The sequence below is a fragment of the Coccinella septempunctata genome, chromosome 5 (genome assembly GCF_907165205.1).
Source record: "Coccinella septempunctata chromosome 5, icCocSept1.1, whole genome shotgun sequence".
NCBI lineage: Eukaryota > Metazoa > Arthropoda > Insecta > Coleoptera > Coccinellidae > Coccinella > Coccinella septempunctata.
The window spans coordinates 31,625,978-31,648,985 of NC_058193.1; the positions used below are offsets into that span (position 1 = coordinate 31,625,978).

The 23,008-nt window shown below is 34.7% G+C and overlaps 6 protein-coding genes across 9 annotated transcripts in view; 3 read left to right on the top strand and 3 right to left on the bottom strand.

Annotated features, from left to right (window-relative positions):
- The window catches only part of LOC123314196 (acetylcholine receptor subunit alpha-like 2), a 65,765-nt gene extending 57,833 nt beyond the window's left edge, over positions 1-7,932 (top strand). For 2 of the 3 annotated variants that reach the window (XM_044899326.1, XM_044899325.1), the window contains 7 exons: positions 4,921-4,965; positions 5,024-5,133; positions 5,597-5,777; positions 6,147-6,303; positions 6,426-6,990; positions 7,305-7,488; positions 7,632-7,932. In XM_044899326.1, coding sequence (XP_044755261.1) covers positions 4,921-4,965; positions 5,024-5,133; positions 5,597-5,777; positions 6,147-6,303; positions 6,426-6,990; positions 7,305-7,488; positions 7,632-7,823 — 1,434 coding nt within the window. In that variant the 3' untranslated portion in view covers positions 7,824-7,932. Of the gene's footprint in view, positions 1-3,338; positions 3,629-4,920; positions 4,966-5,023; positions 5,134-5,596; positions 5,778-6,146; positions 6,304-6,425; positions 6,991-7,304; positions 7,489-7,631 lie in introns of those variants that run through there. The other variant, XM_044899324.1, reaches the window with a different exon arrangement.
- On the bottom strand, positions 7,885-10,069 carry LOC123314198 (histidine protein methyltransferase 1 homolog). Its single transcript, XM_044899329.1, has 5 exons — positions 9,926-10,069; positions 9,618-9,872; positions 9,403-9,563; positions 9,099-9,349; positions 7,885-8,088 (listed from the first exon to the last, which is right to left on the bottom strand). Exons 1-5 carry the CDS (start codon positions 9,966-9,968, stop codon positions 7,935-7,937), a joined length of 864 nt encoding a protein of 287 aa, XP_044755264.1. The 5' UTR covers positions 9,969-10,069; the 3' UTR covers positions 7,885-7,934.
- A 74-nt stretch (positions 10,070-10,143) lies between these two features.
- Positions 10,144-11,220, top strand: LOC123314201 (signal recognition particle receptor subunit beta). Its single transcript, XM_044899332.1, has 4 exons — positions 10,144-10,305; positions 10,360-10,526; positions 10,587-10,858; positions 10,922-11,220. The coding sequence occupies exons 1-4, from the start codon at positions 10,221-10,223 to the stop codon at positions 11,124-11,126; spliced, it is 729 nt and encodes a 242-aa protein (XP_044755267.1). The 5' UTR covers positions 10,144-10,220; the 3' UTR covers positions 11,127-11,220.
- A 758-nt stretch (positions 11,221-11,978) lies between these two features.
- Positions 11,979-19,318, top strand: LOC123314194. 2 transcript variants are annotated; one of them, XM_044899322.1, is made up of 16 exons: positions 11,979-12,153; positions 12,696-12,961; positions 13,079-13,307; positions 13,373-13,599; positions 13,674-13,955; positions 14,117-14,296; positions 14,351-14,465; positions 14,542-14,789; positions 15,714-15,978; positions 16,034-16,148; positions 17,591-17,788; positions 17,846-17,932; positions 17,985-18,133; positions 18,200-18,521; positions 18,662-18,767; positions 18,843-19,318. In XM_044899322.1, exons 1-16 carry the CDS (start codon positions 12,103-12,105, stop codon positions 18,868-18,870), a joined length of 2,868 nt encoding a protein of 955 aa, XP_044755257.1. In that variant the 5' UTR covers positions 11,979-12,102; the 3' UTR covers positions 18,871-19,318. The 2 variants fall into 2 exon arrangements, with proteins under 2 accessions (XP_044755257.1, XP_044755258.1); XM_044899323.1 differs by lacking the exon at positions 11,979-12,153 and adding an exon at positions 12,171-12,315.
- Positions 19,319-19,430: 112 nt separating this feature from the next.
- Positions 19,431-21,404, bottom strand: LOC123314197 (tektin-1-like). The gene is made up of 7 exons (XM_044899327.1): positions 21,249-21,404; positions 21,096-21,195; positions 20,597-20,851; positions 20,281-20,528; positions 19,942-20,164; positions 19,643-19,861; positions 19,431-19,582 (listed from the first exon to the last, which is right to left on the bottom strand). The coding sequence occupies exons 1-7, from the start codon at positions 21,302-21,304 to the stop codon at positions 19,445-19,447; spliced, it is 1,239 nt and encodes a 412-aa protein (XP_044755262.1). The 5' UTR covers positions 21,305-21,404; the 3' UTR covers positions 19,431-19,444.
- A 328-nt stretch (positions 21,405-21,732) lies between these two features.
- LOC123314200 lies at positions 21,733-22,959 on the bottom strand. Its single transcript, XM_044899331.1, has 5 exons — positions 22,798-22,959; positions 22,566-22,742; positions 22,323-22,514; positions 22,115-22,269; positions 21,733-21,972 (listed from the first exon to the last, which is right to left on the bottom strand). The coding sequence occupies exons 1-5, from the start codon at positions 22,852-22,854 to the stop codon at positions 21,810-21,812; spliced, it is 744 nt and encodes a 247-aa protein (XP_044755266.1). The 5' UTR covers positions 22,855-22,959; the 3' UTR covers positions 21,733-21,809.
- Between the last annotated feature and the right edge of the window lie 49 nt (positions 22,960-23,008).

Below are 23,008 nucleotides of genomic sequence, written 5' to 3' on the forward strand. Positions count from 1 at the left end.
CATAAAATGAGAAAACAATTACTATGCTGAAATCAGTATAAAAATACCTTTCAAATGAGGTATCACTCACCCCATCTTCCCTATTAAAAAATTGGGGGTGAGGGTTGTAGTACACTGAGAAAAATGATATGGTTTACATTTAATAAATATTTATTTGATCCGAATTTATTTACTATAAATTTAATAAGCCAATAATAAATAAACGTGATTTCCCTCAAAGAAATTCAGAAATTTCAGTTATTTATAGTTAATGAGAAATTTATTAAAGCCTAATTTATTTGGTCCAAATATTGTTTATTTGATAGAAATGAACATCGTTTTGTTATCTTAGTCTAAACCTTTATTTCCCAGAAATATATAGTTTTATAAATAATCAATTTATTTTTGTTAACATCAAAAAAAAATTATTTGCCAGCTATGAAATCATTCTAGACTTGTCGAATCTTGTCGACCAATAGATGGCAAGCGTCTCTATTGGTCAAGAAAAGCGTCAGTTCTAGTATTCAGTCTACTATTGAAATTTGATGCAATACAGGCAGATTTCCAGATTATTCTGAATTTTATAGATCGCTGATTTTGTTTTCTTGTGGCTTGAGAGTTTGAACAAGCTTATAAGAGCAGTTTCTACAAATAATTTCCTGTTTATGGTGTTAAAAAGAGTGAGTGGAGTGAAGTGAAGTGATGTGGGTTCAGTGAGTGTTTTTAATTATGTGGAGAACATTCTAGAGGAGGAAAGATTACCCCATTCGAAAAAGGTTAATTTTTTGAGGATTCAATCAGACACAGGAGAAGGTTGGTTATTTTTTATGGTGCTGATGATATGTCTATGACTTATTTTGTATTTTTTTGTTATTTTTTTTTAAATTGAGTGATGATGATAATGATACATGTCAAGCTTTTTCGAATTTGTCATCTGTAATAATAAATTAAAAATTGATTGACTGAATTCAATAGGTTCATCTCTCAACAAACCTGATAATAACTGTTAAGAATGTTCATTATTACTAATAACGGAGCTTATTATACATAAACAAAAAAATCAATTCATTATTAATAAATATATTTCAATATATTAATCATTAAGAAATATTTATTTAAGGATCTCCAATAAAGCATTTATTTCTGAGAAATAAAGATTCATTACGCCATATTCGAATAAAGCCCATATTACGTATTAATAAATATGCATTATAGTTAATAAATTGCTTTCTCAGTGTAGCAAGGGTTGAAGCGCTATGCGTCCGTAACCTACATCTTAAGTTGTCCCCCTTGAAACAGAAATCGACCTGTCCGAGCATTTCTATCGAAAAAATTTATTTCGTCTGTAATCTCGTCTGTTTCGTTTTCAATGGCCCACTCTGTATTTTTATTCTTGGAATTGATTCTGGAGTTATCATTTACCTACACCCTGTATGTTCCTGATATTGCAGAAAATTTGGTCCATTAACTGGGAAGAGTATAGAACTGTGGTTAACTTCGTAATGATGGGGTTTGAAATGGTTAAATCTGTATTTTTTTTTATACATATTTGAAAAATATTTCTGTTGAAATAAAATCGAGTTTATAGATGTAAAGTACCCTTACTAGGACGAGCAAAATGTTGTGGGTATCACTAGGAAAAAATGAACAAAAATTAATGAATAATAAGTCTGCATCCATCACACCATAACCTATTGAATCTTCGTGCCCCTCCTTCAAAGGATAATCAATCTCAGAATGCATTTTTCCTTTGAGTTGAATTATCTGAAAGCGATACACAACCGTCAAGTCATCGCACAGACCCGGAAAGATCATTGATTCGATCAAAGGGGTGATGGATTCATCAACCCTCTCTAAAGGAACGGCTCCTTCAAGAAGGGTTGAAATCAATCGGCCAATTTTAATCGATGGAGAATCACCGAACATGAATAATCATGAGTTGCAAATTTGGCGTAACGGACTGATTCTTAATAATAACAATTTTTAATTTTTTATTCTCGACTAGTTGCTAGTCATCGCCAAGGGTTGAATCCAGGTAGATCCGGGAAGCTCCACTTGCATAAGTGGAGTTCGTTATTGAATGGTTCCGTGAAAGGGTGAAGTATCAATTGATTTTTTTTCTTAAATCGATGACAGATTTTGGGAAGGAAGATTTATGATCATCCACCATGTGAAATTAGCTCTACAGAATGAATATTCCAGGGTGGATTACGATGGATCTCTAAAATTATAATAAACTGCGTGTATCTAACTTGTACGAGGATGTATTGATATCTAGTTAACCTAGACCAGTTCCATGCATAAAAAAAAATATTGCGTTACCATAGCGACGAACAATAACTCATTAAAAGTGTCAGTGTGAAGATCGTCGAATTGTGCTAAAACGGATATCTGAAGCACTGAATATTTCATACTAACGCTATCATCATATAGTGTTCACGTTAATTTGAACATGAGAAAAATTGCTGCAAAATGGATCCCAAAATGTTTGAATGTTGACCAAAAGCGTGCAAGGGTAGAAGTATCGCGTTCGATCTGTGTTCGATTTGAAAACGATGTAGACTTCTTAAACCGAGTTGTTACTATGGATGAGACTAGGGTACATTTCTATGATCCAGAAACAAAGCAACAATCGATGGAATGGCGACACTCTGGTTCTCCAAGACCTAAGAAGTTTCGTGTCCAAAAATCTGCTGGAAAGGTTCTTGCTTCAGTTTTTTGGGATTGCCACGGAGTAATCATGATTGATTTTTTGGATGAGGGTATTCGCATATAACCAGAGATTACTATTCGACATTACTGACCACTCTACGAGAAAAAATTTAAGAGAAAAGACGCGCAAAGCTACCCAAAGGTGTTTTTTTTTGCAGGACAACGCCCCTGCACGCAAATCTCATGTTGCCATGCAAAAAATTCGTGATTTATGGTTTGAATTATTAGAAAACCCCCCTTATTCTCAAGATTTGGTTCCATCCGACTGTCATCTCTTTCCTCAACTGAAAAAAAGTTTAAAAGGTCGTTAATTTTCTTCCAACGAGGAGGTAATAAAAGCTGTGGAGGTCTGGTTTGCAGAGCAAGAAACATTTTTTTTGAAAGGTTTATTGAAATGAAAATAAAGCTCAAGTGAAGTCCATAAATTCCCCTGATGCTTCACAGGACTACAGGTGTGTCATCCTTCACAGATTAGAATCTTTCGTGTTGAGAAAAATCGTTTTTTCCTATTATCGGGTTAATATCAACTAACTACTTCCTCGATGGTAATTTACTGGTGTAAAACGGCAACACAATATCGTAGAATTAGGTTCTTCCTTGTCGCAACGGCGCACCGCATCTCCCGTATTGATTCCTCCCTCCAACACCCCCGTTTGATGGGAGTAACTCGGGTCCAGTGGCTCCCAGCATCCTCAACGCCACGAGGATGATCTTCGGAGCGAGAAAGAAAAAACGGTTGTGATTTATCATGCGACTTTTGTTCGAAGTGTACCTCCTGTTGTTTTTTTGTGTTAAGAAGAGCTGTACGAATCCCGATGCCAAAAGACTGTACGACGATTTGCTCAGTAACTACAATAGACTCATCAGGCCAGTCAGCAATAATACGGATACTGTTTTGGTGAAATTGGGGCTGAGGCTTTCTCAGCTGATCGAGCTGGTTAGTTTGCAGTTTAACGCTACCAGAAAAGTGGTGGAAATTTTGTGGGGATCTCCTGAGATGAACCCAAAAATAACTCAATAGTTATATACCCTTTTGTAGGGGACAATAAGACTGCGCTAATTGCAAGAAAAAAGATAATTTTATGAGTAGAAATAGATTCATACCATGAGATTTAAGGGAATTATGCGAAGCAATCTCTGACAATACATCAGAAGAAAAGACTTTTGGGGGGCGTGTCTAACCAAGAAATTCATCCACCAAATTGATATCATCTCACTAATTTGTCGGGATCAAAGGTTTATTTTTATCCTTCTTTATTTTCGCTCAGTTTCCTCGAATTATCCTAAAAAATCTTAAGTAAGGAATTGTGAGCTGATTCAGTCTGAACCCCAAAGATTTCTTAAATCCCGAATTGAAACTATAATTATCGAATTATTTCCATCTTTGTCGATCATTCCATCTAACTTTTCGTCAAGCATTCGCCACATACAGATTTGTCACTTCGGTTCATCAAATTATCAGTAAACATTTTGCTTCAGTTGAAAGTTTCGTATTCAAACTTGATTTTAGTTTATTTTCTCCAAATATGTTCGGATTTTTGGGGGACCATCAGACTTCATCTCATTTAATCATATATGGTCTTAGTTTCAAGCATATTTTCCTCGTTGAGCTACTTTTTATTCTTGTTTGTACAGAGCGTTTCGAGTAAGGGTGTCCCTGAAGGTATCTTCAGTCTTGAATGGTATCCTCACATCGAATTTGTTGCCACTACTTCTCGTTTTATCGGATAAACTAACTTATTATGTTCTGTTTCTATCTGGTTGTCCCTAGTTTTCCTGGATTTTCAAGTAGTGTCTTCAATGGACGATAATTTCTCTTGTTTCTTTATCTTCAGATTTTCTACTGAAGAAAATTCTATATGTTAGGTAATAGACGCTTTTGGCCATCTCCAATTCAGTGTTGAGGTGAACAAAAAACGAAATTTGTAATTTGTTCAACGCAAAAGATGAAAAAATAGGAACTAACCATTACCAAGTTTCAAAATGAAAAAATAAAAGGAAAAAATATATTTTTATGTTCACTAAAAGCAGGAGATTCTTGATATTAGATGCATATACTTATTTTGAATTACCAACTTGTTGTTTGGAACGTGAAGCATCAATTTCTCACCCCATGACTCCATCCATCACTGCCTTCGTAAAGTTGTAAATTTTGCGTTTTCGATCTTTCTTCATTGATGCATTTGATCGATAATAATATAACAACCTAATTTTCCTCCCATTTTTCAGAATTTGAAGGATCAGATATTGACTACGAACGTTTGGCTGGAACACGTGAGTGCAACTTTAATTTTTTCCCCAATTTTTGTGAGTATCATCTACTTTTTTCCAGGAATGGCAAGATCATAAGTTTATATGGGATCCCCAGGAGTATGGTGGTGTCACAGAGCTCTACGTGCCATCTGAACACATATGGCTGCCAGATATTGTTCTTTATAACAAGTAAGAGTCGATATTATAGAGAGTGTGTCCTAGCTAAATGAATTACAATAGGTAGTTGGTGAAAACTTATGAAGCATACCTTAAGATTTAGGTTTGATACACGATGAGGTTTTCACTTAGATAACAGAAAGAGTCTAAGGGATTTCAGCGGTTTTTGCTAGGGTGGTTTTAGGGTTGGCTTACTCTCTTTTTTTGTTAAGGACAATGAAAGACTACACATCGAAAATTTCATCAAATTTTTCCTTTACTTCCAATTTCGTCAACAAAAACCCTATATTTCAAAAAGGTTACAGATTTGATCCCATGATTTTTCACGAACTATTAACATTATGGTCAAAGAACGTCTTTCACTTTCGCAGCATTTTTGGTAGACACCCTGTATACAAATTCTCATTCAATTACTGCATATTGCAACATTACAGCTAGGCAATATTTTGAGTCCAAATTTTTTTCTTGATTGTAGTGCAGATGGAGAGTATGTGGTTACCACCATGACCAAAGCTGTTCTGAGTCATACTGGTAAAGTTTTATGGACACCTCCAGCTATTTTCAAGTCATCCTGCGAAATAGACGTGAGATATTTCCCGTTTGACCAACAAACATGTTTCATGAAGTTTGGATCTTGGACATACGATGGAAACCAGGTGAGCAAACAAATGGTGATGGATATAAAGACGTTTTAGGATTACGATATTATGAGAATAAGAACAATGAGTTGTCCACGCATACTTCCATTTTTTGTTGGTATTTTTATATTTTCAAAACTAATTTGTACTAAGGCAACTATTCAAGGAGAAAGTAGTTCAGGATTGAATATTCAATCATGAAGGAAAAGAAAAAATGAGAATTCTTCGATGATTCAACAATGTTCATCCAGATTTCAAATAAGCCCAGTTCTCCAATTCATTGCGGGGTCGACTATTTTAAACAAATCTATAGAATTTTTTTCAGAAACGCTCATTTGCATAACTGGGTTGACGAAAAACGACTTATATATTTATGTTAAATTTCAGATAGACCTGAAACACATAAATCAAAAGGTGGGAGAGAACAAAGTAGAAGTTGGCATAGATCTCAGGGAATACTATCCCAGTGTAGAGTGGGATATACTGGGTGTTCCAGCAGAAAGACATGAGAAATATTATCCTTGCTGCGCGGAACCATATCCAGGTAATAAAAAGATTAAAGAACTCTCTAGATAAGGTTGGGAAATAATAATAATCATTTCATTCCCGTCAAAAATATATGAATTTCATTTGGGACAATCAGAATTTCATATTTTTCCCTTTCAGATATTTTCTTCAACATCACGCTAAGAAGAAAAACGTTGTTCTACACCGTCAACCTGATAGTTCCATGTGTGGGCATCTCCTACTTATCAGTATTAGTATTTTACCTGCCAGCAGATTCCGGCGAAAAAATAGCGTTATGTATCAACATCCTCCTATCGCAAACCATGTTTTTCCTCCTCATCTCCGAAATCATACCTTCTACATCCCTTGCCCTACCGTTACTGGGCAAATACATCCTCTTCACCATGGTGCTGGTGGCCCTTTCAGTAGTGATCACCATCATAATCCTGAACGTTCACTACAGAAAACCGAGCACTCACAAAATGGCACCTTGGGTGCGGAATTTTTTCATAAAGAGTGTGCCCAAGTTGTTGTTGATGAGGGTACCGAAGGACCTTTTGACTGAACTCGCTGCCAATAAAATACCAAACAGCAGGCTCATGATGCAAAGGAACGAGCTTGGGTCCATGGATTCGAGCGGTTCGTCGAGCTCTTCCTCGTCTAGTTCATCGAGGCATAGAGTTGGAGGATGCAATGGGCTTCATTCTTCAACTACAAGGAACAGGTAAAACTCCCCGCAATGCACGTATAATTTTCATAGTATTTGGTATGCAGTAAAGCGCATGAAAGTGTAAATCAGCACTCCAGTAGTAAAAGACTCTCGTAGGAAAAGAAAGTGAGCCTTTTTTGTAAGCCATATTGTTGCTAAATTAATTTTTGTCCTTTATTCATTATGATCGATAATTTTATTTCTAAATTGTTCGAGAGACTTTCTCCAATTTAGGCTGAAAAATCACGTCTTCAAATATTTTGCATTAATGGCACACATCATGATGACTGTTGAGTTATAATTTTTTGCAATTCATATCTTTTTTCCAGACTAAGGGGTTTTGCAGGCGCTCTTGGGGGTCGTTTGGGATACAACGGTCTTCCATCAGTGTTCTCTGGACTAGATGAAAGTGACTCAAGTACAAGAAAGAAATATCCTTTTGAACTTGAGAAAGCAATACATAATGTTATGTTTATTCAACACCACATTCAGAGACAAGATCAATTCAATGCAGTAAGTAGGAGAAACATTTTTAACTCCTCCCATGAGGAGCATTCTATAACCGAAATTCTCCTCAGAGGTGTTACACAGAAATCATAAAACATAAATATATTCTGATTTCTATGGGTTCTCACCACCGTTATCTATTTCCACAGGAAGATCAAGATTGGGGTTTTGTTGCTATGGTGCTAGATCGTCTCTTCCTCTGGTTGTTCATAATAGCATCCCTTGTTGGGACCTTTGCTATCCTCTGTGAAGCTCCAGCACTCTATGACGATACAAAAGCCATAGACCTGGAGTTATCATCTGTAGCCCAACAGCAATTTCTGCCAGATTTAGAATTTTAGAACTGGAATGTTATTAACTGCAATAACACCTTTCCCCGTTGTTGATATTGAATAAGATACATTGACATTTATGAATGAATTTATTATTAAATTTACAAAACTATCCAAATTTTACTTAAATTTTATTTCGAGGATTTCTCTTACAAGACCGTTAGTGTGTGACCATACTGTTTGATAACTGAAGATTCCCTCTTTGTCTAAAATATTCTTGAAATCAAAAAGTCCACCGCCGGGGCCGAAATAGTGGGCTTTTGCTGCTAACAATCTGAGAGTGAATGTAAGAAAAATTTTTAATAGGTAAATAAAACTAATAGAATATCTTCATCAACCTTTTAAGGTACATTCAAACATTAAATTATATTACATTTTATTGTGGAACTCTCGATATAATTATGGAGCATTATATTCATAACGCTGCTAAATATAGCAAAGTGAAGATATATAATGAACGCTTGAGAAGTTTGAGTTTTTTGTCTGGCACATTGACTTTTTTGGTCTCTGTTCATACACATCTCATTCACTCATTTCTTACTTATAGATATTGGTTGAAAGTTCCGAAGTACACTTCGAAAATCATTTTCGTCTAAGATACTACGCTTATAATATAAATCTGTAGTCTAGAATAGCTATCAGAAAGGATAACACCATTTACATGAGAAAGTAAATATAGTTTAATGAAAAAGTAATTTTAGATAATTTTCACTTCAAAATTTCATTCAGTAAGAATATTAGAAAATCAAAGGCTTGGTGATATTGCAAAAATAATCTCTGTGAGATGAGTTGGAGCATCTTTTTTCAATAATTGAATAACTGTTCATCAGACAATCTCGTAGAATGTTAATTACATTTTTACTTAGAAGATACTTAGGAATATTCATTAATTTCGATCTGATAGTGAAGAAAAACTGGTGCTGCCAATATATCAAAATCTTCCAAATCACTCTTTTGTATAATATAATATTTCTAATGTTAAATAATAAATGATTAATTGAAATTTGCTTCCTTACCCGCAATTGAAACAACAGAAATAAATCACTATATGGGAATTAATTAGTTGCTGAAAAAAATTATTATTTGAAATTCTCAGGTTGACTAATATTTTTTTAACTATGGTGAGTATATGCAGCATTCCTAAGATCAAAGTTACCAATCTTTATAGCAATGTGATCACCATCAGCCAATACTATAAATCTCTGACTTAGGAGGACTGCATAGGTACTTAAAATTACTTAACAGTGTGATTAAAAAAAAAGGTTTTCCAGGAAAAAAGGATACATAACACCAGATGGGCTCAATAAGTTCTGGAAAATATTGTGCAGCTTCATATAATTATTGGGACTATAAATTGTTTCACTTGTGAAAATATAATCGAATTTATCTTCAGGTGAGTATTCTTTCTGCCAAAGTTCTGAAAAGGAGAGCCAATCTCCACAAAAAAATTTACATCTGTTGAAGTCGAATTGTGGAATATTCTCTAAATTTGCCTTGATATTGGGATAAGTTACATATCTTAGAACCTCATCATTCTGAAATTTTAATTTGCAATCAATTTAGAAAACAACTGTGGCATGGTTCTCACGTAATCTTGAAAATAGCATTTTGCTCCTTTAATCATGCACATTATTCCAATCAATCCAGCACCGCATCCTAGATCTAAGACTTTCCTTTCAAACAGATTTTTTTGCTCATTCTCAATAAAGTTGATTAAATCATGAGTACATTCCCAAATTTTACAACCACCTACAAGAAACATTCAATTGTAAGCATTACAAGATGTATATCTGAACATTAAACCTTCATAAATGCCTGGTAGGAGATCGGAATGTTTTTCCTCAGCTTTTATAATCTGTGACAGGTCATCTTCACTTGTGAGCAACTCTAGTACCACATCAATATTATCAATAAATCTCATTTTTTCTTTGTAAGTTTTATATGTCAAGCTATAGCTTTTCAAATATTCATCTATTTTTTCAAATTCTTGAGCCTTCAACTCTCTGCTTGTTTTAATTTCGACTTCCTCGCATTCTTTGGATGATTTGATATTTTCAACTGCAAGATAATGCTATGTTTCTGTTCATAAATCATTTAATTGATTCCCATACCTACTTTATCATTTTCATCACGAGAAAATCCAAAGGTGAACATTTTTATTTGAAAAATTAATTCCAGTATCCACAAAAAAGAGAGGTTAAGTTCATTGTTTATTTTTATTGAAGAGGTTAGGAGTTGGCATCGGCTGTCAAATCATAAGAGCCAACCAGAGATTCCAGAGACAGGTTGTCTCTGATACAACTCTTTGATCAAATATTAATATTTTTATCTGTGGTCGATTCTTGATTAGTTAATTAACCTTTTTTTTACAGAAACATCTGGTAAATGAAATTTTCGTATTTCTAAATGGAAAATAACAGAAATCATACCCCTATCATGGATGATACTCAGCAGATTTTATTAGCTCTAATAATCGTGTTCATTTCAATAGGTTGAGTGAAGGATAATATGATTTTTCTGTTTTTTTCAAAAACTTATTTTGCAGTAATTTACATTATATACAAGCGCAGCAAAACCACTCGAAGAAGTATACTATTAACAGGAATATGCGATAGTGGAAAAACCGTATTACACTCTCTATTAATACATCAAAAAGATGTTCAATCCTTCACTTCCATCAAAGCGAATATTGGAGAATATGTTTCCAATAAAGTATGTTTATATTGAAGTTTCTTCATTACCTATTTATTGTAACATATTCTCATTTCATAGGGGTCCTTGAAAATCGTCGATATTCCTGGTCATGAGAGACTCAGATATAAATATATAGATGAACACAAGAATTCTACAAAAGGAATCGTTTTTGTGGTTGATTCCCTAGCAATTCAAGATGAATTGAAAGATGCTGCTGAGTATCTCTACAATATTTTGTGTGATGATGTATTGAGGAAGAATAAAGTTAATATTCTCATTTTATGTAATAAACAAGATCATACCTTGGCTAAAGAGTGCACTGCCATCAAAGCAATGTTTGAAAAAGAATTGTGAGTGTTAAGTATTACATACATTATATCCCACACAAAGGTGTTGAATAATAATTTTTTCAGGAACACTCTTCAAAATACTAAATCTCTACAAGTAGAGAATCTGGATCCTAACTCAAAGAAATTGAGTTTGGGTGATGGCAGTAAGGATTTCAGTTTCCACAATTTTATATTAAATGTGGAATTTGCTGGATCGATTGCACATCATTCGAAAAATGGGAAAAATGATATTGACAATTTGGAGAAATGGTTGGCAAAACTTTCTTAAGAAGCTCTTTTTGATAATTCATATTTATTTAATTATTTTTTGATAATAAACTTGAAACTTTTCAAATAAAATGTCCACAATTATTATCAACGAAGTCTTGAATTTCTTATTTCATATAATTTCATATCGTGTATCTAAATCAATCCTTACAATCCCATCATTATAAAGTATAACAAAAAGAAATACGGTGGAACTTTATAAATCATTTACAAAAATAAATAGGATTTTGAAATATATCTATTGTATAGATTTCTTTCACATATTGTTATTGGAGCGCAATAAAACAAAATATCGATGTCTTTATAACAATATATTTCATATTCAATGATAGATTCCAGCTCATACATTTTTTTTAGGCAGTAATATATATAAAATTTTGTACATTTCTTAGTTAAAGTTCTAAATTACCCGAAATGTTCGATGAGGTGGATTTATCATCCAATTATATAATTATATAGGTACGTAATTCCGATTCATCACGTTTTCCCGTTTATATAAAATGATTCAGTTTCAATTCGAACGTCGTTGGAAGCGATCGGCTTGTTTATTACTAGGTGGAGGGACATTTTTTAATCGGATTATTAATATTTTTGAAAATTGAATTATATTCTGGCGCGAGCGGATTTAGTTAATGAACTTTTTGTATGTGTTTTATGAAGTGACACTTGGTGCAGATCTTTACAATTATGTATTGGGTTTTTTTACCCTTTTCATTTATTACACAAAACCTCGTCTGAAAGTAGTTCTCCTCGAAGGAAAATTATTCCCGTTCCGGTCCTGATCCTGAATACGCAGAGCATGGAAACATTTCTATGATCGGTGACAAAACAAAATAGTTCAGTGACTCCTGGGTCTGTCTTCTGTCATTGGTTTAACATCTTTGGGAGCTCTTTGTTCAAAAGTGCAGAATTCAAAACAGGGATAAATGTCAACATAAACAAAAAATTGATTAACATTCTTAATTAAAAGGCTTTCAATGGCCACTCGAAATAAACCAGGAAGCAAGAATGATGATCACAGTGTGGAGGTAAGTTAAAATTAAGAATTAAGTCGAACTAGTTAATTTGTTTCCTAGGTAGTGAAACAGTAACAGTAAACAATGTACGTCAAAATTGATAGTTTTTTGTAATTTATTGTGTGAAAAATCCAAATTTTCACTATGGATTGTTATAGCTCGATATCAGAGTCGGTAAGCTTGATTTGAGGATTTTTTCAAGAGATTTGGTTCACAGTAGATTATTTTATTATGAGTATAAGAATGAATGTGGAACTCTTAAAAAAATCTGACGTTTTGTACAAGACTCATTTTCTTGATAATGTTGCATTGTTTATTTCCCATCTTTTCTGAGCTCAGTTTGTGGGTTTTTTTTCATAACTCCAACCAATTATTGAAAAGGCTACATTCATTAGTTCGCATGTTTAAGATATTGACTTGTATCAATTTTTTAAATCAGTGTATGTGAATTATTATTTGAAGATAATTTTGTGTTCATATTTGATTGTTTATTGTTATATCAACTATTTCCTAGTTTCTTATTTCCATTTTGCGTTTTTCCAATAATTTTTCAGACACTGGCTGAGGTCTTCCGTTGCTTTATATGCATGGAAAAGCTCAGAGATGCTCATTTGTGCCCTCACTGCTCTAAACTGTGTTGTTACACATGCATAAGGAGGTGGCTAACAGAGCAGAGGTCTCAGTGTCCCCATTGTAGAGCATCACTACATTTACATGAACTGGTGAACTGCCGCTGGGTCGAAGAAGTCACCCAGCAATTAGATACACTTCAAGCTGTCAGTCTCAATAGCAGTAGAGGGGACGAAAATGACCGTGATAAGTGAGTTCTTGATTTTTTTTCAATATTTCTTCATATCTTTGTCTGAGATGTCCAATTTCTCAAATGGTTTTTGTCAAATTTGGAGGTTTAGTCATCTTTGAATATTTTTGATCAAAGGTGTCCTACTCATTTGGAGAAGCTCTCAGTTTATTGCTGGACTTGCCGTTGTTGTATTTGTCATCAGTGTGCTCTCTGGGGCGGTACTCACTCTGGTCATACCTTCAAACCTTTGGATGAGGTTTATGAGCAGCATGTGACCCAGATAAAAGACGAAGTCGCCCAGCTCAGGAGAAGGCTTATGGAGCTTATAAGTATTGTCCAAGAAGTTGAGAGGAATGTAGAATCGGTAAGGGCTTTAGACAAGAAAATATGAAGTTAATTTTTTTACATCATTTCTTTCTTTTCTTAAAGGTCAGGTCAGCAAAAGACGAGAGAGTCAGAGAAATCAGGAATGCTGTTGAACTCATGATTGCCAGGCTTGATTCTCAGCTCAAGACGAAATTGCTCACCTTGATGGGTCAAAAGGACTCGTTGACCCAAGAAACAGAACAGTTAGAACATTTACTTCACGAGGTGGAGCATCAATTACACTCTAGTACAAAATCTGAACTGATCACAAAGAGCGGTGAACTTTCTCGGTAAGTGAAACCTTGAAAATGAAATTTCTTATGATCGGACAATAACATGATAATAACCATACTGAATATTGCAGAATGATTCATTCAATTCGCAAAAAACCAATGCAAAGTTTTGTCACTGCTCCAGTACCAGCAGATTTCCACAGTGAAATAGTTCCGGCATATGACAGCAGTACATTTGTGATGCATGGATTTTCTCAGCTACAACGCAAGGCGGATCCTGTGTATTCGACACCTCTTCACTGTAATGGTCTCTGTTGGAGGCTGAAAGTTTATCCCGATGGTAATGGGGTTGTAAGGGGAAATTATCTATCTGTATTTTTGGAGTTGAGTGCTGGTTATCCGGAAACATCCAAGTAAGCCATTTCAAATACTGAAAACGGAATTATATAATTTTCACTAACAATAGTTGTTAAACTACAAGGTGGAGGTGAACTGTTTACCTTCGATTCAATATCTAATATTTAAGCTAAATATAACATTTTAATGTTTTAAGTTTGTTGCCTTTTTCCTGCAGGTACGAATATAGAGTAGAAATGATCCACCAAGCTAGTCGTGACGTTTCGAAAAATATTGTTCGAGAGTTTGCTTCAGACTTTGAAGTTGGCGAATGTTGGGGTTACAATAGATTCTTTAGGCTGGACCTGTTGGCAAGTGAGGGTTATTTGAATGTGACTCTAGATACCTTGGTTTTGAGGTGAGAGAAGTGGATCCATTGCATGACATGAAAGTTACTCAAATTTCTTTCTAGATTTCAAGTTAGAGCTCCCACTTTTTACCAACGCTGTCGGGATCAGCAGTGGTACATAAATCAACTTCGGACTGTACAAAACCAGTACATTTCACAAATAAATGAGTCGAAGGAGGTAATTTCTGTTATATTTTTTAAAACTAATAATTATTCTGATTTAATGGATTAAATATTTATTTATTTCCCTTTAGCGCTTAGCTGCCGAAATCTCCAGGAATGCTGTAGCGGCAACCTTGGGATCATCAACTCAGACTGCTGATTTGGCGGTTGGAATTGTAAAAAGCCTTTATAATATTCCTTGCATGTCCAATTCAGGAGAAGCGAGTAATACTGCTGTAGCCTCTTCATCCTTGAGTCAAGTTCCTGAAAAATCTTACGTACTCTCCAATGACATGATGAACTGTTCTAAAAATGTGATATCTATGAATCCTATGCACGGGTAAGTAAACATTATCACCCTGTGAATTTTTTTCCTAAAATTAGTCTAGAAAATGGGTCATGTGACGACGCCATCGGTCACGTCATAATATTTGCCGGAAAGATATGTTGGAAATTCTGAGAATACCGTCGGGAAAAATAGTCGACGTGTGATGATATAGTTGTAGTTGGATAGTCGGAGAATTGAACTTTCGATTGGTAGCGGAATGATATTTCTAGCGTCACTTCTCGATCTGCAATAAATACGAGAAATAGCCGAAAATCGGGTAAAGTTGAAAAAGTGTCTTCAATTTTGTTGTATGCAATTGTCGCCAATACAAAGTGGAGTTTTACTTTAGCATATGTCGCAAGTTGGAACCTCTTCGCCGAATGCAGTTTTTCTTTCTGACTAACAATCAACGGAATTATTTGAAAAAAATTACGAAAGTAGGCAATATTCAAAACTTCACGTGTCATCAGAAGAAATCATAGAATTTACGGGGTTCGACCAACTTCACATTATACGACTAACTTCACGTTATACAACTTCACGTGAAACGACTAACTTCACGTTATACGACTAACTTCACGTTATACGACTAACTTCACGTTGTACGGCTAACTTCACGTTGTACGGCTAACTTCACGTTATACGACTAACTTCACGTTGTACGGCTAACTTCACGTTGTACGGCTAACTTCACGTTGTACGGCTAACTTCACGTTGTACGACTAACTTCACGTTGTACGATTAACTTCATGCTATATGTCTAACTTCAGGTTTTCCTATTTTGTTCTTTCAATGGTCTATACAAATTTTATTTTATGTATTTTTTCCAATTTGATGAGATGAATTTCTCGAACAAGTGTATCTACAAATAAACAAACATCTAACAATTTGGTAGATCTACTGGCTAACTAGTTTATTCTTATTTTTTTTTTTTAGAGGTGCTATACCAAGAAGTGTAATGGATAATAATGAATGCCCCTGCTCTTCTGGTGACCCCTTAGCAACTTCTTCGTCTTCTACTTCTATGAGTCTTCAGTTGCAGCAGTCTCCTTCTTCGAACGTTAGCAGGGAAACTAATTTCCATAATGAAGATTCCGCTCAAGATAATAGGCACATGTTGGGATTGGGTACATCGGTCAGTTCTCCAGATCTGCTCAACTCCACGGTCTCCCTAACCTTGATATGCAGCAGTAGTGACAGCGTAAGTGCATTTACTGAAATCAATTTTCCTTCTTATTGGAATGTTTTATTTTCAGGACCTGAGTGAAGCGGGAAATTTAATGGATGAATTTGACCGTCAAGAAGTCAATACGGCAGTTGGTGATGAAAACTCTAATGACGAGAATGATGTTGATGATGAGACTATGTCAGGTAAGTCGTCTCTAGAGAAAGATCTTAGTACTATTGCTGTGTATCTAGAGGAGAAGAAAAATTGTTTTTTGCGTTTCTGACAGATTTTTATTCCTTTGTCAAAAAAAAATATAGCTGATGGTAAGTTTATGGGTTTAGATAATTTGTATGTAATGAGTGGAGACATACTATTTAAGTTGCAGGGAGGATTGAAGAATGTATATCACAATGATCAACACTGTTTTTTCCCATTTTTTTACTGTTATTGAGTTTGTCTGGAACTCTGATAAACAGCGAAATTTTTGTTGTTGGTCGGTGTTCTGAGTCGATTAACACCTCTATTTCAACTTTTAATGATGATATTACTGGTTGATTTTTTCACCCAAAGATTCGAGGAGTTTAAATGACTTATTCATTTCAAGGTGGTGATAGTATCCACTCCAGATTTACCCCTCCCGTTTCCTGTTACCAAACATCTGAACTCCCTGAGCCTGACAATCAAACTGTCGAGAAAGACCTACATCCTGGTAGTCCTGAATTGTCCCTATAACAATGGTTTTTCTTGTATACCTTTTGATTCAATTCTATCGAACATGTACTTATATTATTGAATATATTGCATTCATATAACAAGGCGTACATGTGTTTTTTGATTTTGATTTTTTTTGTATATGATGAAAATTTCAAAGAATTCTTCATTGTATTGTATAATTCCACAAAAAATCTCCCATACGGGGGTAAGCACCCCCTCAAATTCATCGTATTTCAAGTACGGCACAGAGTACAATGTGATGCCCCAGGAAAATGAAACATATGATTAAACCGACTTTGTTAACAAGAGATAGCGAAAAATAGTTTTCTCTAAACCTGTTTCAGAGAGGGGTAAATTCAACCCGTTAAAAAAATTTCTGGTTTGTGTATTCTTTGGCAATTCCTTAATTGTCATATTTTTCGTGGGACGAAGGATATTCAAGGAGCTGTAGTTCTTATTATGGACTACAGTTTGTTTGAATCGTTTTCTCGGAAGGAACATAGAAACGCCAAACTGAATATGTTGTCCCATAAATAATTTCAATCTGATGTCACGTGACCGACAACCAAAAGCTCATCGGATATCGTGATATCAAAAATTGCTGCACTAATTGCTTTAGTCTACAAATTACTCTACTACTCTCCGGTTTCGAGATAATCCATATCTTAACCTTAACATCCTGTATAAAAAATTCGAATTCAATAAGTTGAAACATACCTACATCAAAAGTATGGTTGATAAAAAATCCCACATTGACCAATAGATCCTCAGCAATAGAAAGTGTATCCATTGCTGACAAAAAAAACTAGGGTTCCCATTTAAGAACTCAACATGCACTTGACAGAGGATGCATGACAAACTCTACAATTGTACATGAAATATTGGTTAAGAATGCAGAATAATTCGATTTTTCCTTTGAATGAAATTCCAGGTGAAAATGATGTTGAGTATGCAGAGTTTTCTATGGCTCAAGGTATGGTCCGGCAGCAGAGTCCTGTTGCAACACCTGCTTCTCCACTCCAATGCGGTTTCGAGGATAAAATGAAATTACTCTATTTATTCGATAACATGGAGATGCCTACAGACACAACAAGGATCGCCCGATCTGGAGGAATGTCAATTGATACTGGTATTTCTTTCATGAAGATGCTATTTACAGCTTTGTACAAAACCTGATACTTTTCAGCCAGTACTTCTCTGATAGATTTTTCATCCTCCAACATGAATTCCGCATTTTTGGAACGACAATCCTCACCGTCATCTAAACCAGAAGGTAGACTTCGCAACAGGAGTTTTCGATCAATATTAATTTGAAATTTTTGCAGAGCAAGTGGCAGGCTCAAGTGTCTCGGATCTTTCAATAAGAAAGAAATTGAAACAACGGTTTAAGCCGATTGTGGTTCCGAAAGAATGCTCGGAGAATGGTTCAAATAAAATTTGGAGTGAGACTGTTCCACTCACTCAGAGTACAAAGGTAAAATGAAGCTCTTCTTTTATGTGTATATTGTATGTGCTGATACAACATGGGCATCTCATTTAGGAGTCTGTGATGGGGCCATTAGAAAGCTTTCTGAAGTCCATTCACGTTTACCCTGAACATGATCAGCAACAGCATAAAAAGAGGGAAGGTAAAGAAAGAAAATGGAACACCCACCATTACCCATCCTCTCATTCTTCCTCTGCTTCAAATCATGCGAATTCGCTCAGTGAAGTTGATGCAACTATGCAAACTTCTGTTGACAAGGGCAAGTTCAAACCAGCCTGTTCTAGTAGTGGACAATTTACGTTGCCATCAAATCCTCTTTCTCCACCTCCACTTGGCGATAATGTGGATGGCATGGTCCAGCCTTCTTCCTCTAATGGTAAATAGAAAATATTCATCACATTTTGTCAAAATTATTAAAGATCAACAAATGTTACAATCTAAGTCAAATTAGCTAACCACCATCACTCGGAGCATCAAGACAATTCCATAGTGGAATCATTTTTTTCTTTTTTATAGGTTTCAGTTGGACACCATCGTTGTTGATACAAAGAAGACCACACAAATCTTCCAAACAAACAAGTTCTGATCTTAATAAACCCGAAAAAGATGCCAAACATTCGAGGTAAAGGTTTGATTGAATAATTTTTCGGCATTTTGGTAGTTCTATTTCCAAAAATTAATTTATAATTATCCCCAGGTCAGACAATTCACCACATTCTGCCTGAATCTTGGGTATAGTTATGCAGAGGAATCATGTTCAGTATTAGGCGATTGGGTTTAAGATTTTTTTATCCTTTATATTTAAATTACGTTTTATTTATTAATTCTTAAATGTTCCTAGAGTATTAGCACTATCGAATATCACCTTGACATTATTCTTTTGCTGGTATATTCAAGTAATACAACTGTTTTCAGAAAATTAGTCAACTTTTCAGAATTTCGAGGTAATTAAAATATCTCTTAAACGTCCATTTAAGTGATTCGGAATTTGTTTTGAATGCAATAACTTTCAAGTTCACCTGGATTTTATTCTAATTTTTTCACATTCCAAAACTAGACTATAATCTGATCAAATGGAATGACTTGTACTATTTTAAGGCTGTGTTAGACAAATATTTGCCAATTTATTGTTATTATTAATCCATATATATATACATAAACTAATCATTAAATTGCATTGGTTTGATTTAAATATTTACTCATTACAAAAGCAGTACAAATACTTGATTCATAAAAAATAAACATAAATACATAAAAAACGTCGATACTGAAGTCTTCATCTTAGAAACCTGTGATGTTTCAATAAAACTTATAATTCATTCCTTCACGTAAAGTCATACAGTTAACTTCGTCTATCTTCAAAGTATTTAATTTGATATTTAAATTTTCTTCCACTGAGATTTGACATTTTAGAAGATATCTCAAAGATGCTTGGGACTGAAAAAATCGATCAGATAGTTAAAATTAAGTTTTTATTAGAATAAAATAGTTTTTTACCTCGCAGAGCATATGTTGTAATTTTGCAATATTATTCCTCATTACCCTTACTTCTTCTATCAAAGATGTATCAACCATGTCTCTGCAAAGTTCGGCACCAGGTCTGTGAGCTCTTCTACCCAGTCTTGTGTGTGATAACGCCATGAATCCCTCCTTTTCTGTGATAGCTACCTCGAGCTTAGTTATGTTTCGCGTCATTTCGTTCACTTGCCTTACTATCTGCAAAGAAATTGAATAATTTTAGGGAAAGTCCAATTTGTATATTCGGTCTATCGAGTTATCATACTGAAAATAATCACCTCACTATGATCCATTTCTAGTTTGTTCTTCACGAACTTCGTTTCCTCAATTCTCCTTTTGAATGCATCATTTACCAAATTGTATTGACTGATACAGTCCTCTATTGCCTCCTTGAGTATAACGTTGATGAATGTTCGTAGTTGAATGGCTGCATTCACCTCTTTCGCGGCTGTTTCAATGTTTTTCATGGATTGTTGTTCCCATTCTTCGCCTGTTATGGTTCTGCAAGCAATGTTCGTGATCCAGTTTTGTTCTGTACAGGTTGGGTAAAATTCGATGGGATTAATCATTCTATGAGAGCGAATTCAAAATTTGTAGGACATATTTTAATTGCTTACGCAACATCCATCTTCGTATGCCCATGGTACATGCTCAAGTTCAGACTGGTTTCTCTCAAATCCTTATTGTCGCTATCTATTTCTAATACTCTGGATTTATCTTCCAAGTCTCTGTCGATAAAATAGAGACATGAACGAAGAACTCTTATTTGTTCAGTTACTTGTCCATAAGCTCTGCTCACAAGCTGTTGGGCACTTTGTATGACGTTGGCTTCGTGTTGGAGTTCTTTTTGAACATAATCAATACACTGAAACCCAAAGTTTCTGGTTGTGTATGGACTAATCATATAGAATTTTTGCAATAACTGCATCTCACCAAGTCAATGCCTATCCTTTGATCTCTAAAGTAAAGACACTTCATACAAACAGCCATGCAGCTTTCTTGCAGACCGCGTTGGGTGTCTTCTAGACGAATCAGAAAAAGGTTCAAGGTGTCTATTTCCATGCCGACTTGTTTGCGCAGAAGTTCCACTTCGTTTTTTAAGAACTCGATCTGGTTCACTTTTTCCGCTAGTTTGTGGTCAACTTCTTGTTTGTTTGTTCTCGTAACTTCATCAATTTCATCAGTCAGCTTGAGATGAAAAGCGTATCAATATGGAAAACATTTCTTCAAATGGAAAAATACTTATAGAAACAAGTAAAAATTTGTGTTAGTAAAATTTTTCAAAATCGCAATTTATTTTGGTCAGAATCGGTACAGCCGTTTGCGAGTTTTTTGAAATAACGAAATCCCTTCTTAAAAATGTTTTCAGCAGCTATTATTACTTCGAGAGTAGATCTACTTTTAACATTGTTTTATATGTTTTTTTTCTTACCCTATTCGATTCTGCTATAATTTTATCAGCTAGCTCCTGCTGCGCTAAGCTATTTCTTGTTGCGGTCGTATTATCTATATACCATTGTTGCAGAGTGAATCTGAAAATGCATCGAAATATTTTTTGTTCGGAAAGTTTGTGTTGTTGACTTACTTCACAGGTTTATTGACTTCTTGTAAAGCATACGATGTGAGATTGAAAAAATTCATTCTCTTGGAGTAAATAAAATATTATATAAATATTATTACGAAAAGCGAATTGAAAACAATATTTATTCAGTCACTTTGACGTTAGGAAGGATTGTCATTTCATAAAACTTGCATTCAGGGGTTCCCTTGACACGTTATATTACATTTCCAAGAAATACAATATAACAGAGATGTCTGCATGTTTTTTTGTTGATTAATCCCAGAAACTGAGTGAGTGGAAAGTGGTTGATGAAAAAATTTTGGGAAACCTGTGTTTATCCATCCAAATGTTGTAATCTTCATAAAAAACTTAAATTCTACAATATAGGTATTCATATATGAATTTACCGTGAGGGAAAACTATGAAAAGTTTTTGAGTCTTTCGAGCATAATAACTTTTCTCTTTAAACGTATTTACCCAGAATGAATAAGTAGAAAACTAAAGCAGGTTCAGTATAAAATATATTGTATATTATATAATGTTATATACAAAAGTAATATTTTCTTAAATTTTATAATATATATTTTATTTGGTCTTGGGACATTCCCAAGTTAAAGGATCACATCTTGATTCCGTTGGGACTCTTACTAAATCGAAACTGGGTACAACAGTATAGGCTGGTACACCATCTCTCAACAATTGTTTGGCTGCATTCAAATTTGCAGCATAGAATCTACTGGAATTACACCTGAAATTATGAAAATAATAATAATAATAACGTTTATTGATCCTATCAAAAAATGAACTCGGTAAACAGAAAAAAAGAAAGTTTACAAGTTGAGCCTTTGACTTTTACTTTTACTGATAAAAAAGTTGTTCTTATACTTTACTTTGGCGGTGCATGTCGAACGAAATTGTAGTCTTGTTGAGATGGCGGTTTGAACGTTTCCTGATTATGTGTTCTTTGGGTGAAAAATGAGCTCCACTTGTCCTGGCACCAGTCATCTTTCTTCTGCTCTACTAACCCTTGTCTGGTTATATTATCCTTTGAATGAACTGAATGTTAATGTGACTTCTTTCAAGGACATCTCTACTCACAAAACTGTCTATGTAGTCATCAAGTGGTTCGTACTGCAGTGTTCGTAACCTCAACTTCCTATTAATGTTGCCACAGTGTTTGTACCACTTCGGGTAGTGGTTGAAAGATAGATCGTAAGTCGTAGAAAAATTTTCGAAAAAATTCGGGTGGTCCAAGCATCCATATCTGGTGTGTACGATTGGATCTACTCCCTGAAAATTCAGCAAGTGAATACACACAAAAAATTCGTCCGTATTGTTTACTTCTGATTTGAATTTTTCCGACCAAATGAAATTGGCTTCAACTTTGGAGTATGGCTTTGGAGTGAAATCGTTGGAATACGATGACGAATGTTTGAAAAAATTCTTTTTATAGGTCTGACGTTCTTCAAACCAATTCCCAACTTGGGTTGAAAGGCCGTAGTTTAAGTCTTGCTGTTTCTAGAGATACAATTGAAATTAGGATTCAGTCGAATGTGTTGATCTCTGAACTCACCGGATAACGTGTTTCTCTTCTTATTTCCAATGGATCAAAGAAAAAATGATGTTGCATCAGCACTGGAAAATGTAATAGTTTATGAAAAATGTCAAATATCAGACAAACTTTTGTGACATTAACTTCTGCAATGCTACCTAGATATTCTGGTCGAATAGTTTCATTCAATAATTACCCAGTCTTTCAAAAGTTTCCAATAAAAAAATACTAA

Excerpts from the sequence above, each read along its gene's own strand:
- LOC123314198 (XM_044899329.1), bottom strand. The coding sequence starts at position 9,968 with ATGTTCACCTTTGGATTTTCTCGTGATGAAAATGATAAAGTAG. Across the intron at positions 9,564-9,617 it reads CCTACCAGGCATTTATGAAG|GTGGTTGTAAAATTTGGGAA; the intron begins GTTTAATGTTCA and ends TGTTTCTTGTAG. Across the intron at positions 9,350-9,402 it reads AATGCTATTTTCAAGATTAC|AATGATGAGGTTCTAAGATA; the intron begins GTGAGAACCATG and ends TTAAAATTTCAG.
- LOC123314201 (XM_044899332.1), top strand. The coding sequence starts at position 10,221 with ATGGAAAATAACAGAAATCATACCCCTATCATGGATGATACTCAGCAG. Across the intron at positions 10,527-10,586 it reads GAGAATATGTTTCCAATAAA|GGGTCCTTGAAAATCGTCGA; the intron begins GTATGTTTATAT and ends CTCATTTCATAG. Across the intron at positions 10,859-10,921 it reads GCAATGTTTGAAAAAGAATT|GAACACTCTTCAAAATACTA; the intron begins GTGAGTGTTAAG and ends TAATTTTTTCAG.
- LOC123314194 (XM_044899322.1), top strand. The coding sequence starts at position 12,103 with ATGGCCACTCGAAATAAACCAGGAAGCAAGAATGATGATCACAGTGTG. Across the intron at positions 14,297-14,350 it reads CTAGATACCTTGGTTTTGAG|ATTTCAAGTTAGAGCTCCCA; the intron begins GTGAGAGAAGTG and ends ATTTCTTTCTAG. Across the intron at positions 14,466-14,541 it reads AAATAAATGAGTCGAAGGAG|CGCTTAGCTGCCGAAATCTC; the intron begins GTAATTTCTGTT and ends ATTTCCCTTTAG.
- LOC123314197 (XM_044899327.1), bottom strand. The coding sequence starts at position 21,304 with ATGAATTTTTTCAATCTCACATCGTATGCTTTACAAGAAGTCAATAAA. Across the intron at positions 20,852-21,095 it reads TTATAGCAGAATCGAATAGG|CTGACTGATGAAATTGATGA; the intron begins GTAAGAAAAAAA and ends TTTCATCTCAAG. Across the intron at positions 20,529-20,596 it reads AAAGGATAGGCATTGACTTG|TGTATTGATTATGTTCAAAA; the intron begins GTGAGATGCAGT and ends TTTGGGTTTCAG.
- LOC123314200 (XM_044899331.1), bottom strand. The coding sequence starts at position 22,854 with ATGCAACATCATTTTTTCTTTGATCCATTGGAAATAAGAAGAGAAACA. Across the intron at positions 22,743-22,797 it reads GAAGAGAAACACGTTATCCG|AAACAGCAAGACTTAAACTA; the intron begins GTGAGTTCAGAG and ends TTGTATCTCTAG. Across the intron at positions 22,515-22,565 it reads CGGAAAAATTCAAATCAGAA|GGAGTAGATCCAATCGTACA; the intron begins GTAAACAATACG and ends CTGAATTTTCAG.